At 36.9% G+C, this 13,011-nt stretch overlaps 1 protein-coding gene across 1 annotated transcript in view; it reads left to right on the forward strand.

Annotated features, from left to right (window-relative positions):
• Positions 1 to 7,835: 7,835 nt before the first annotated feature.
• The window catches only part of col16a1 (collagen, type XVI, alpha 1), a 68,400-nt gene continuing 63,224 nt past the window's right edge, over positions 7,836 to 13,011 (forward strand). The window contains exons 1-2 of the mRNA XM_059556456.1: positions 7,836 to 7,994; positions 12,470 to 12,563. Coding sequence (XP_059412439.1) covers positions 12,488 to 12,563 — 76 coding nt within the window. The 5' untranslated portion in view covers positions 7,836 to 7,994; positions 12,470 to 12,487. The remainder of the gene's footprint in view (positions 7,995 to 12,469; positions 12,564 to 13,011) is intronic.

A 13,011-nucleotide genomic window follows, 5' to 3' on the forward strand; every position in this document is an offset into this window, starting at 1 on the left:
AAAAGTCATTTTTACAAAATGCTAAAAAAATAAAAAAAATAAAAATGACGTTAGTTACTACTTTTCTGAGCCTTGAAAATGGTATCTGTTGCTGTCTATGCAGGGGCAGAAATTACTTGTAATCCCCTTTAAGGAATCAGACGCATGCATCCAAAATCATGCTACCTAAGATGTTTAAGCCAAATGGATTCTTGAATGAATGAATAAACATCGAAAGACACACATTTGATAATTAGGTTGCATAATGATTGTGGCTACGAAATGAATAGTGCCCAAAAGTTGTCGTCATTCTGCGAATTTCACAGTTTTTAAGCCAAAATATATCACTCTGATGAAGATTAGCGCACAGGTTGAATCAGTTAAAAAATAGTACACTGACTGAACTGCTGTGAAGAGAGAACTGAAGATGAACACCAAGCCGAGCCAGATAATGAACGAAACATTGAGTCGTTCATGAGTCAAGAACCGGTTGCATCGGTTTTCGGATCACCAATACTTCTTTCGGACAGTTCGATTCAATAAACCGATTGAAGAAAACGGTTCACTGGTTCTTTTGCGCTCGACGTAATGGCGTCATTGGCGATGATTGCCCTTCATTCAAGCCTTCGGTTAACCTGGGCTCATAACATTATCACAGAATCAGTTCAGAATCAATCACCAAAAGAATCAGTTCAGTTCAGACGCTCTGTGTGTCAGTCTGCTTCACACTGAATCACACATGCGCAGTATCATCAGCTCCTCGATTCTCGAATCGGACACGTCTGACAGAAACGCTTCTTGACTCGTGAACGAGTCAGTCTATTGTTTGTTATCTGGCTCGGCTCTGTGTTCATCTTCAGTTCTCTCTTCACAGCAGTTCAGTCAGTGTACTGTTTGAGTGCATGCATTACTCCGGGATATTGGTTTGTTTGAACTCAGAGGGAGTGTCCGCCACATTAAAAAAGTTAACAGCTTAAGTCATTTGTGGATTAATGCGTATTGGAGACACAAACCGTTTAAAACGATTCAGTTCGATTTGGTGAACTGGTTCAAAAAGATCCGGTTACATTGAATGATTTGTTCACGAACCGGATATCACAAACTGCTTTGTTTTGAACTTTCTCACGACAGACCCGGAAGAGAAGACAATGCTGAATAAAGTCGTAGTGTTTGCTATTTTTGGAACAAAATTTATTTTCAATGCTTCAAAAAATTCTAACTGACCCTCTGATGTCACATAGACTACTTTGATGATGTTTTTCTTACCTTTCTGGACATGGACAGTAGACCGTACACAAAGCTTCAATGGAAGGACTGAGAGCTCTCGGACTAAATCTAAAATATCTTAAACTGTGTTCTGAAGATAAAAGGAGGTCTCACTGGTTTGGAACAACATGAGGGTGAGTTGTTAATTACATAATTTAGATTATTGGGTGAACTAACCCTTTAATTATATTAAGCTACAAGAATATTTTTTTGTGCACAAGGAAAAGACTAAAGACTGAGAGGGAAGAAAAAAAAACACTAAATAAAGTCATTATTTTTGTTTTCTTAGCACACAAAAAGTATTCTCTTACAGTAGCTTCATAAAATCAAGGTTGAACCACTGATGTCAAATTTACTCTTTTATTGATGTCCTTACTAACTTTTTGCACCTTTAACGTGGTATAGTTCTGTTGCTGTCTATGCAGGATCAGAAAGCTCTCGGATTTCATAAAAAAATTCTTAATTTGTGTTCTGAAGATGAACGAAGGTCTTACTGTTTGGATTATGGCATGAGGGTGAGTAATAAATGACAGAATTTTCATTTTTGGGTGAACTATCCATTTAAGGAAGGAAACAATTAAATCTTTATTATTGAGTCAGTGAGTCACTCAACCTATTTTTTTTTTTTACATCACATTATTCTATGCTCTTTTATTTATTTATTATTATTATTATTTTTATAAATAGTCCAAAAATAAAAAGGGCACTTTAAAACTTTAAATACCCAGGTGATGCTCTTAATTAACTGAAGAAACTTGTGTAATGTTGGACACTTTATGCACTCTGAATCAGAAAGGCTGTGATTACTTGAGCCAAAAACAGCCACATTATTCAGAACATGGCAACATTATATACTTAAATTATACGAATTTAGGATATTGCTGAAAAAGTGGCACATTTGGGACTCAATTCCTCTATGCTGTTTTCAAATCTAGTTTTTAACTATTTGTTTATCTCTGTACTTTTGCCATTCAGAGTGGTTATATTCTCTCTAAATTCGGTCATTATCGTCTTTGTGCTCAGGAAGAGAGATCCCACAATAATAGCATTCCAAAAGTGTGAAAGATCGGCATACCTAGAACAAAAGCCTTTTTAAAAGTCCTTGAAAGTTTGCATGAAGTTGTTTGTGGAGCTAAATTATGTTAGTAAAATGGTTGCGGGGTTGATGTCAAAATGAAAGTTGGAAGAAAAGTGAAAACAGACTGAAGAATGAAGACTGTTTTACATCTTGACTGGAAAATGCATTTGGCATAAAGAGTCAGGATTCGTGTTAGGATCAGCTTTGCAGTGCATGTTTGGAAGGATGTCTGGAAAAACTTGGAATTGTGAGTGTGCAAGGAATTCCCAAAAAGGCTGTCTATCCCATCTATCTACTCCAGGTTTCTGCAGGGTCTGTTGTTTGATCTGCAACTAATAAAATAGAACATAATAGAACAGAATATTGCTACAATAACTGACCCAGTTTTAAATCCAATCAGATTATCCAGTACATTCATATTTAAATAATTTAGTTCAAATTTGCTCCATAGCATAAAACTTTAATATGACATATATCAATGGTTCAGTTGTGGACACAGTTTGAGTTTCCAGCCATATGTAATAGAGAGACATTTGTAAGTGCTCCAAACTCCATTGGCTGTTGTGGTCATGACTCATCACTATATTCTCCTGTCTCAGCAAGTTCCATAATCATCTCCCCCTTTTTTTTCCATTGCTCACTGCCTAAATGGGAAGTCTCTGAATATGTGTCAGTTGGCCATGTTTTTACTTTTTTTTTTTGGCATTGGACGTGGCAGAAGTGTCAGCCATATTGTCAAACACTGAGAAGAAACACTTTAACATGCATCCACATTTCTAGCAGATTTCTTTCTTTTGAGCACCACACCTATTAATTAGGATATAGAAAAAAGAAAGGAGCCTTGTTTTGTGTCAGTCTTTGTCAAATTAGGTTGCTGTTTTTAAAGCAAACTTGATTATCCGCCCCTTGGCCTGTGGCGTTAGTGGTTCCTGGTTCAGCAGATTTTAGGGGCTGGTGCAGAGCCCATTTTTTTCTGGGCCAGAACTTCCTTTTTGTGCTGGAAATGTGTGTAACAGTAGAAATTACACTGCCTTCATTATGAAAAACAGTTTTTGGCTTTTTTATAGGGCTGTGAAAAACGACTTATTGACAGTCTGTCCTTATAAACGAGATTCCACTAATGAATGCTTTTACTCATTTGCTTTCACAGTAATGACACACAAAATTAGCTGACACTCATATAGAAGACTTTAATAAATGTATGTTGAAGTTACCAGAAATGCTTTTTTTTATATGTATCTGTAAATTCAGTATGTACTTTAATTTTTAAGCATCAAGGGAAGTTGCAGAAGTAAATAGATGTAGCGTCTCTCCACGAGGCTCTCATATATGTCTAAGGGCCTGTGTTCAAGCTCATAGATTAGATGATTCAACCCGATCTCACGGCAATTCGTACATTTTTCACAAGGTGGCTTATTCGTACGAATTCGTACGACCACACTCGTACAAATTCATACGATTGTTGCCAAATCGTACGTATTTTACGAGTTGCACAATTCGCATGAATTTGTACGAATGACCTACACCTAACCCCGCCCCTAAACCTAACCCTAACCGTCACTGGGGTTTAGACAAATCGTATAAAATCTTACGAGTGAGGTCGTACAAATTCGTACGAATAAGCCACCTCGTAAAATACGTACGATTTATGAGATAGCGTTGGATGATTCATATCTCACACTCTCTGCTGAACCTTGAAATCAAATCCAATTGTGTGGTTGGGTAGGTGTGCCCAGTCCTTGAGCACTGACTTCTCTGTGTGATACTATCTGAGAATCCACCAATAGCATTTGGTGGAGATTTTTTTTCTCATATATATGTGTGTGTGTGTGTGTGTGTGTGTGTGTGTGTGTGTGTATGTGTGTGTATATATATGTATGTATGTATGCATGTATGTATATTTCATGATTAACCTTGCCAATCTATGGCTCCCTCATCCCTCACACTCTTAAGAGTGCAAAACTGTAAGGGAAGTTAATTACCAAAAAAGAAAGAAAGAAAACAGACATTGGCAGGCCATATTCCTTTAAATTGACTTTACTCAAGAGTGAAGAACACAGGAATTTGAGGAACTGAGAAGAGACAGATGGAGCAGCTAGATCTATATATATATATATATATATATATATATATATATATATATATATATATATAACCTTTAATACTTCTCCATTAAAGAAGAAATTGTAAATCTAAGCTTAGCAGAAGTGTATGGCCAAGTGCACACTGCAAGACTCAAGCTTGTCACCTTTGATGTTCAAGTCGATGACTAGTCTGCATCAAGACGTCCCAATCACAAGGCATCACAATGTCAATCTTTAGTGTGCACTTTTGAGATGGTCTCTGGCTAGAATGTGCATTTGAATTGACCTTTTCAAAGACCTCTTTCTTTTTTACTTAGCAGTTTACTAAATTGCCCATATGCTGCACTGATCTGAAAAATTGTGAAATGTAAATTAACGTACTGTAGATTAAATGCAGCTGTCTATAAATTTAATTTCAAACTGTTCTTTCTGTTTGCCTGACTGGCTGTAATGTCTATAAAACTTTCCAACTTCAAGATTTGATTTAGATAAGACGTTCATTCACACTTTGCCTTAAAGAACCTTCCTTTTCCAGGTAAACATTATTAGGTGTATGACTTTAGTTCATTGTAATTCTGCTTCCTTAAGTTTTCTACCTCAATTCAAATTCAGGAATTCACAACCCACAATGAATGCAGACTATATTCAGTCTGACAGTGTGCCCTAGGCTTTATGGGCAAGTGAAAAAAGCACATTCCTCATAGCCTTTTTTCTTCACTGAAGGTTGATTAGCCACACTTAGACAATGATTATTCTGTCACAAAAGTTTTCAGAAATGTTAGAAATAGCATCATGCATATCAAGCTGGAACCCGTCAAACCCCTCATAGAAACCCCTCATTTATCTCTTTATCCAATTACATTTCTCATTACAATAAAATGTCATGGATCTATTTGAATGTTCAACAAATCACAACTGAAGAGAATAAATACAATATTAAAAATAATTCACTACCATTCAAAAGCATTAAAAACAATGCAAGCATCCAGTGTTTTAAGACAGTTATCAGATATTAGTTTAGTTATATCTACACCATTCTATTCAAATATGTTCCACAAATATTTGAAGACAAGTCTGGATATTTTTGAAGCTTTCGCATGCATAGAGTCCTCTGTGAGGGAAGCTATTCCCATATCTTTCTCTACTGCTTTACAGAACATGGCTAGAAGCCGAGGCCAAAGCCAGACAGGGAATCATAAAAACTTTGATATGTAGAATCCTGACTGAATATGAATGCTATTCCTCTCTGTCATATTATTTAATGGTCTAACTGCAGATGAAACATGTATTGGCTGTGCGCCAGCACCACTGCTGCTTGTTTGCATCCCCCTGGGTGTGTTTTTTTACAACATTGTTTATATCATCTCATCTATATTTTACAAGATGACATCAAGATTGTCCATCATCATTCCAAACAGCACAGCAAAGTCACAGAGGGGAATGTTGGACTTCATATAGTGAGGATAACTCAAAAACACAATGCTGCAGCATTAGTATTTAATATTTGGCACTAATCACTCACTGCGACTGAACTACAGTACAATACATTATGGACATCTCCAGTCCAATGCACTGTTACATCCTGATTTCGAGATTTTGGACTGCATATCTTATGTTTGCTATGGTCTGGAAGACTTGAGGCACATGAGGATAGCCAAGCACATTTTTTCCAGATGTTCCTGTCACTGCTGCAGGCATGCAGTGGGTTAAGTCAAAGGTTATGCCCTCCATGCAAATAGCTGGAGAAGATGACAAAAGCCTCATGAGAAAGTAGTTTAGCAGCCCTCAATATTGAACCTTTTCAATGAAATCTATTGGGTTGTTAAAGCTGTTATTATCAAGCCATTACTAATCAAGTGTTTATTTCCCAGCATGCTTTGCATATTCAAGTTCTTCTCCACTACAGTTGAGGGAAACGGCACAAAAGGCTGCAAATATTCAATTTATTAAGGAAGAAGAAGAAGAATATATTTATGAAAATACATTTTGGGGAATATATGTGCAACTTCTTCAAGGCATTACTAAAAATATAATAATAAAAAAATTCTAAACATTTTACAGATTATGAAAGGGTTATGTAAATTTATGAGAAGAATACAGCTAATCAAATGGGCAAAACGTTATATAGGGATCAGGACACATTTTATATGTGCTGATTAACTTTTACCAGAACTGTAGCAATAGAATAACTTAATAACTGGCAATAATAGGATTATTATTTAGGCCGGTAATAGAATAATATTTCAAATAAATAAATAAATTATTTCATACAGTGGCTTGCTTTAGTTTGTTGATTTATTAATTGTTTATCTAATTTATTAATGCCTAATAAATGTCACCCTTAAATAAAGCTCTTGTCACGGCTTACGCTGCTGGAAGGAACACGGAGCCGAGGGATAAACGAAACAAGGATTTATTAAATCAAACATAGGCAAGGTAAGTAGTAAATAACAGGTGGCAAGTGGACAAGTAGACAAGTTGACAAGTAACGAGTAGACGAGTAGACCCGACAAAACAGAACTGAAAGGACAAGGCTTTTATACAAAGGATAATAGGGAAAACACAGGTGGATGGAATGACTAAATTAACAGGGACATGGAACACATGCGGAAATGACTAGACACACCTGGGAACTAATCAAACCACATAGAGACAGAAACTGGGTAACAGGGGCAAAAAACACACAAAATGAGTCCAGGTGTGTGACAGCTCTGGCATTGGCAGTTCCACAATCAAACTGCAATATCCATGGATCCTTTCCGTTCCCCAGAATGTTCTTTATACTGGAAAAAGATTATTTAAATTATTTTGAATTTGAAGACTCCACAGTTCCCATGGAATGATGAGAATGCAAACTGTCCAGTGGTTGGATGCAGCATGTCTTCTGAGTATTATTAACCTACTGAATCACCAATATTGTGTGGATATGTGTACACTGCATTGATCTTGGAGGAAGTAATGAATAGTGAATATATGAAAGGGTAATCTCGATTCAATTATTAAAAACGTACAGTTACAGGAAACGCGGATAATTCAATTCACGTGGTTTACTGCCAAAGTTGAAAACAACAAAACAAGGACCAGACGACCCATTGTCGTTATGGTTAACCATATGGTTACCATCAAAACTGTTGCAGTAGGCTAGTTTGTCATATTTTGCCTTTGGTATTCAGTCACATATGACCCGTCTTACCCACAGCGTTGTCTGCATTAGCATGACCTCAGACAAGTTCTTCAGTCGTGGAATCATAGTTGAAAAGGAGGAATCAAACAAAGCAGGACTTGTGGGAGGCAGCAACGGAAAGAAAAGCCCGCGGCGCGTTTCCACACTCCGCCGGAGCAGCTGATGATGTCATCAAGCGAAGCTTGGAGATTCTCCCATTGATGAACGACAGTGAGGGGAAAGTTTATTAAAACAGCTCTGAGGGGAGGGGAAAAAGGAGTCGGAGAAGGAGAACTCCCAGGCAAAAAACTTTATCCACGCAAGAGAGGACTCTTGGAAGCTCTTTCAGCAAACTGGATTACACTGAAAAGAGTTTTCTGTGGATTAATGTGGCCATAATTCATTGGATTAACGAACACAGAAGGTAAAGTTATGTGTGTTTGGTTCTGACATATCGGGAGTCTTTACGGCGGCGAGGATCCTTGCAAACTCCTCGGAGATAGCCTATAGATTAGGTTTCCATTAATTAGTATTTAGGCTACTGAAACTGGAAATTGTTTGCCTATTTTAGGCTATATATTACAAATAATTTATTAGTCAATATACTGTAGCATATGCATATAAGCATCAGTTTAATGCTATTGGGAATACAGGAATGTTTATTTCTATATTATTTAGCCGATTTAATTTATTTCCTTCATTCAAATGTGCTCTTCAAATAGTTTTTCGGTGCAGATTTCATTACAGTTTTAATGTGTCACGTGCTGTCGGATTGCACATGCAATTAGTGCAAAGGTTTTTTTTCTTTTATCACTTTTTACCACTTTGGTTTGTGGTTAAAACTTTTTGACTTGTTGCCCTGATCTTGGCCCCCCAGCGGTAGAGCGTTATAACTCGCGCGCTCCGTGTATTCAGATCACTGCGTTTTAGAATTTACTGCATATCTGTATTATGTTTGTATTAACAAATACAAACGATAAAAAGAGAAATGTTCATTTATTGTAACAATTGTATTTTGCTATTTAAACAAAGAGTAACTGGTTAAATGTAAAAAAAGAGACAAAAAGACAATTAAAACAGCATAAATGGGGGGGGGGGGGCTATTTCGCTTAGTTATAAATATTATATTTAATAACAATATTACGTAAATTTAATTTGCTTCTACTTTTATGCAAATCACTTCAGTATCGTTTAAAGTAATCGGACAGAATACGCGCTGCTGTTTCCACGCGCGCATCTGGACAGCTGCGTGTCACAGTGACGTTTGGAATATGATCCCATCCCTGTGATGCTGTCAGCATGAAGAGGAGGGGACGCATCTGCACCCTGCAGCTGTGCAATCTTACACTTCTCTCAGATATTTCTATTTTATTGTTATTAATATTATTTAGACATTTCAAAATAATGCTTGTCAGCAATGATGCAACTTTCAAAGTATAATCAGGACACTTTTTAATGCAACCCCCTGGAAATGCTTTTAAATACAGATCATTGATAATCTCTTTCCAAACCTTTTCAGCATACTATCTGCCAAGGGTACACTGGGATAAAAAAAAAAAACGGCTCATGGGAGTGGAAAAAAATGCATGCTCTATCTGATGATAAAACCATCTGCTGCTGATGCAGGGGAAGACAAGGTGAAGAGACGTTTGCAGCATAACTTTTACACACAGACTATTCCCGTTGCCGGATTTGCCACACATTCCCATCAATAATTAGGTCTAGTTTGATAAACCAAGCTTCAAGCAAACAGTCTCTGCCTTGAGTGAAAAGAAAGATGCTGTAGCATAGAAAGAAAAAATTCCTTTGGAGGAGAATGATTGCAAAACAGCTGTAATTGAAGGCTAAACAGTGCCACAGACATGATTACAAATGCCACAGACCCCATTATAAATCCCTCTGGATTGCTCTCTGCTTGTGTTTGATGTGTCTCTCTAGCTCACAGGTTCTTGTAACCAAATGCTGTGTGCTGTCGAAAATTGGGTATATGCACCAGGTTCAGTCTAACTTACTGTTGAACTTTTAGATTGTTTATGACATCATATGATTAGGCCTTCACACCAGTGACATTTCTAGCACCCTGCCTTCCCAAAATAGTTATTTTAAGAGATCTTTATAACCCATCGATTAACTAACGGCACTAAATACGTAAAATAGGCATACAAATGCGGCTTGTTTCTTGTTTGCACTGCTCTGAAGAGAGAGAGAAAGTTTAGCGCTCCCTCTTTCCCTGAGCTCTCAGACTATGACATGAAAACAACACACTACATTCCTTCTTCACAGCCTCCTTCCTGTCAGCGGTCTGCAAAACAAAATGACTGTAGACATTTGAACAATAGCTAATTAAAGCGCTTGTTTATTAAATATGCACATTTTCGCTTTTAGCCATTCTCTTAGATGGTCCCGAATTATTGTTTTTGCATGCATAGATTGATTGTAACTATCAATCTTTCATTGAATCACTGTGAATTGTCACCCCTGTGCGTTTGTAGCCCACATACTTGATTCACTAACTAGTGCTTTTGTCATTTCGACTATAGACATTCACTTCAGATTACTGGGCACTGTGCCAAGACAGAACGCAAGGGAGACTCTTTCCTTTATCTGCGTGGTCCAGCTGTTCTATCTGCACGGCAAACAAAGTGAAAAGGGAACAAAACAAGCACAAGCTTTAATTTTCATTCCTTTTCCTGTGCGTGGAAGCGAATGGTAATGAGAAATTGCCCAGAGGCATTGAATACAGGTAATGGAGTATCTCCGCCTCGCTCACCTGGAATGGATGTTGTCTTGTTTACAAGAACACTGTTGATTTTGCAGTGAGAAGCGAGCTGGAGCTTTGTAAATAACTGAATCGGAATGATACAAACAGACATGTGGAAGGTCGGTGAGAGAAGTTAGAGCGTTTCTCATCTTCAGGTTATAGTGTATATTCTGGGGTGGTGTTATTTCACATGAAACCTTCACTTCACTTTTGGTCTCAACTGGTACAGAGCCTACAGGTTCCATGACCTCAGTTGGAGGATGCAGATTAGTTGTTGCCTGCACACACATCACCAATGGGCTGAAATTTACAAGAAAGCCATAGAAGGATGAGGAGTAGACCTTCCCCCCTCAGGCTTTCTGACTAATGCATCACTCCGACAGGTTCATGTCCAGACATGCCAGTGAGGGTCATTTTGAGCGAGCAGCATGTCTGTAAACAGGGGAGCGAGGTGGTGTTGGTTCTGTGAACACATGTAAATATATCTGAGGCATGCTTGATAGACCATTTAGATTAATTCCTTTGTCACAAGCAATTAAAGGTGCTGAATCCCTCCATATGCACTGACATGATACACATAATACATCAGTACACATGAGAAACAGTTTTTTTTATTATTCTATTTGTTTAATGGCAAAAATGTGTTGTTTTTTTGTCATATATATATATATATATATATATATATATATATATATATATATATATATATAGCTTCAGATGAGCATATTAGAATGATTTCTGAAGGATCGTGTGACACTGTAGACTGAATTAATGATGCTGAAAATTAAGCTGTTTTACAGTATTCCCAATCAAATAAATGCATCCTAGGTGATTATACAAAACTAATTTCAAAAACATAAAAAGAAAATCTAAAATCCAACCTCCAAGCTTTTACTTTTAGGCCATCCTTGAAAATATTTGGTTTGCAGTAACAGTAAAAAAAAAGGGGTCGGTAGGTAGGTATATATATATATTTTTTTCAAGTTTCAATGTAAAAAAAAAAAGTACAATTTTGGTGATGGTGATGACGTAGGTATGAATTTAAACAAATGAGCATATCGTGACGTCACTGACTGGGTCTTCAACCCGTGCCTTCGGGCACATCATTGCAAACCTCATTTTGATGCAGGCTATATAGACCACAAACAAATTGAAATTTTTGTCAAAAACATGTTTATTGCATGAATTTCATGTGGGGAAAAAAAAATGATGTACTGTTATACTGTTTTACTTGCATCCACCGCTAGGTGTCAATGCAACCTACAAATGAGAGACCGTTTACTTTGCTTTCTTGGGTTGTCACAACAAAATCCTGTTTGATTTGGGTGACAAGTAATCATTGAATCGATTGTAAAATCGATTTTGCATGTCTAGATGCATTTTATTCAGCAAATAACACCAAATATAGGTAAATCCACGGACAACAGGCAGGAAGAATGTAAAGATTGTAGAGAATGTAAAGATTCAATGTATTGGTAAATACCAATATTTCTGATGATTTATTGGCGTTAAGTTACGTGCACAATGACAAACAGGAGTGCAACATTCTCGAGAAACAATAAGCAGAGTGGACTGCCATGCAAAATATTTACTGCAGGCTTCAACATGGCGGTGTTTACGATTAGAAATTTCAAAACAAACATATACATATATATATATATATATATATATATATATATACATGTCAGGTAGTATACAGCATATAGTTAGCATTCAATGTGGCGAACCATTGTGTTGCTGTGTATGTGAGAGATTGTACTGTTACTGAGAGGGACAGATGGACACAGTAATGATGAACATCAAACGTCATGGGTTACAAAGCTTTATTGGAAATTCTTTGGATCATTAGCACAATTTATACTCTTAAAAATCACCCATCCAACCTAATAGGCAGCATTATTAATCTTTCCTTTAACCACTATATTGATTGTGACTGCTCCCACATTCTTTCTTACACTTTCCAGCATTTATTTAGAAACTCTTTTCATAGCAGATGTATAGTATTAAATGTGAAAAAAAGAAGAAAAAAAAAAAACCTTATAACAATATTTCATAACACACCTGTTTCCAGATTATTTACACTCTCTGTCTGCTGTTTCCTTCTCACCTGTTCACTTATTCTTTTTTATCATGGTTAGGAGCTGAAGGAGGGAGTCATGAGGGTCGTCTGCTCCTCTCTGGTGCTTCTCACCATCTGCTTGGTTCACGGGGGTCATCTGGCATTAGCTGAAGGTAAGGGCCTGTTCTCCAAATCAAAGGATGACTTTGTCAAAGGCTAGTTCAAACAGCTAAGAATCTTTATGTTTAATTCATACTACTGCCAACATAGCATTATGAATATTTAAAGGAATCATTGAAGGGGAAGTTCAGCCAAAAAATGAAAATCCTGTCATCATTTACTCATCCTCATGTCATTCCATAGAATGTGAAAGGAGACATTTTGAAGAAATGTTCTGGTCCTTATTCTTAGTCCCCATGGAGAAAATTTCAAACTTCAGAAAGCATAATGCTTCAAAAGCACTATAAAAGTGTTTAATACAGCTTGTGAACTATCCTTACCAATCAAACCATAGTTTTGTTATACAGGCATCAAAGTGGTTATCCACTGAACTTGAGAACCACTACGAATGAATGAATTAATCTGTTGAACTTGAGAACCAGTTTGATGTATGGATAAAGC

The sequence above is a fragment of the Carassius carassius genome, chromosome 8 (assembly GCF_963082965.1).
Source record: "Carassius carassius chromosome 8, fCarCar2.1, whole genome shotgun sequence".
Lineage (NCBI taxonomy): Eukaryota > Metazoa > Chordata > Actinopteri > Cypriniformes > Cyprinidae > Carassius > Carassius carassius.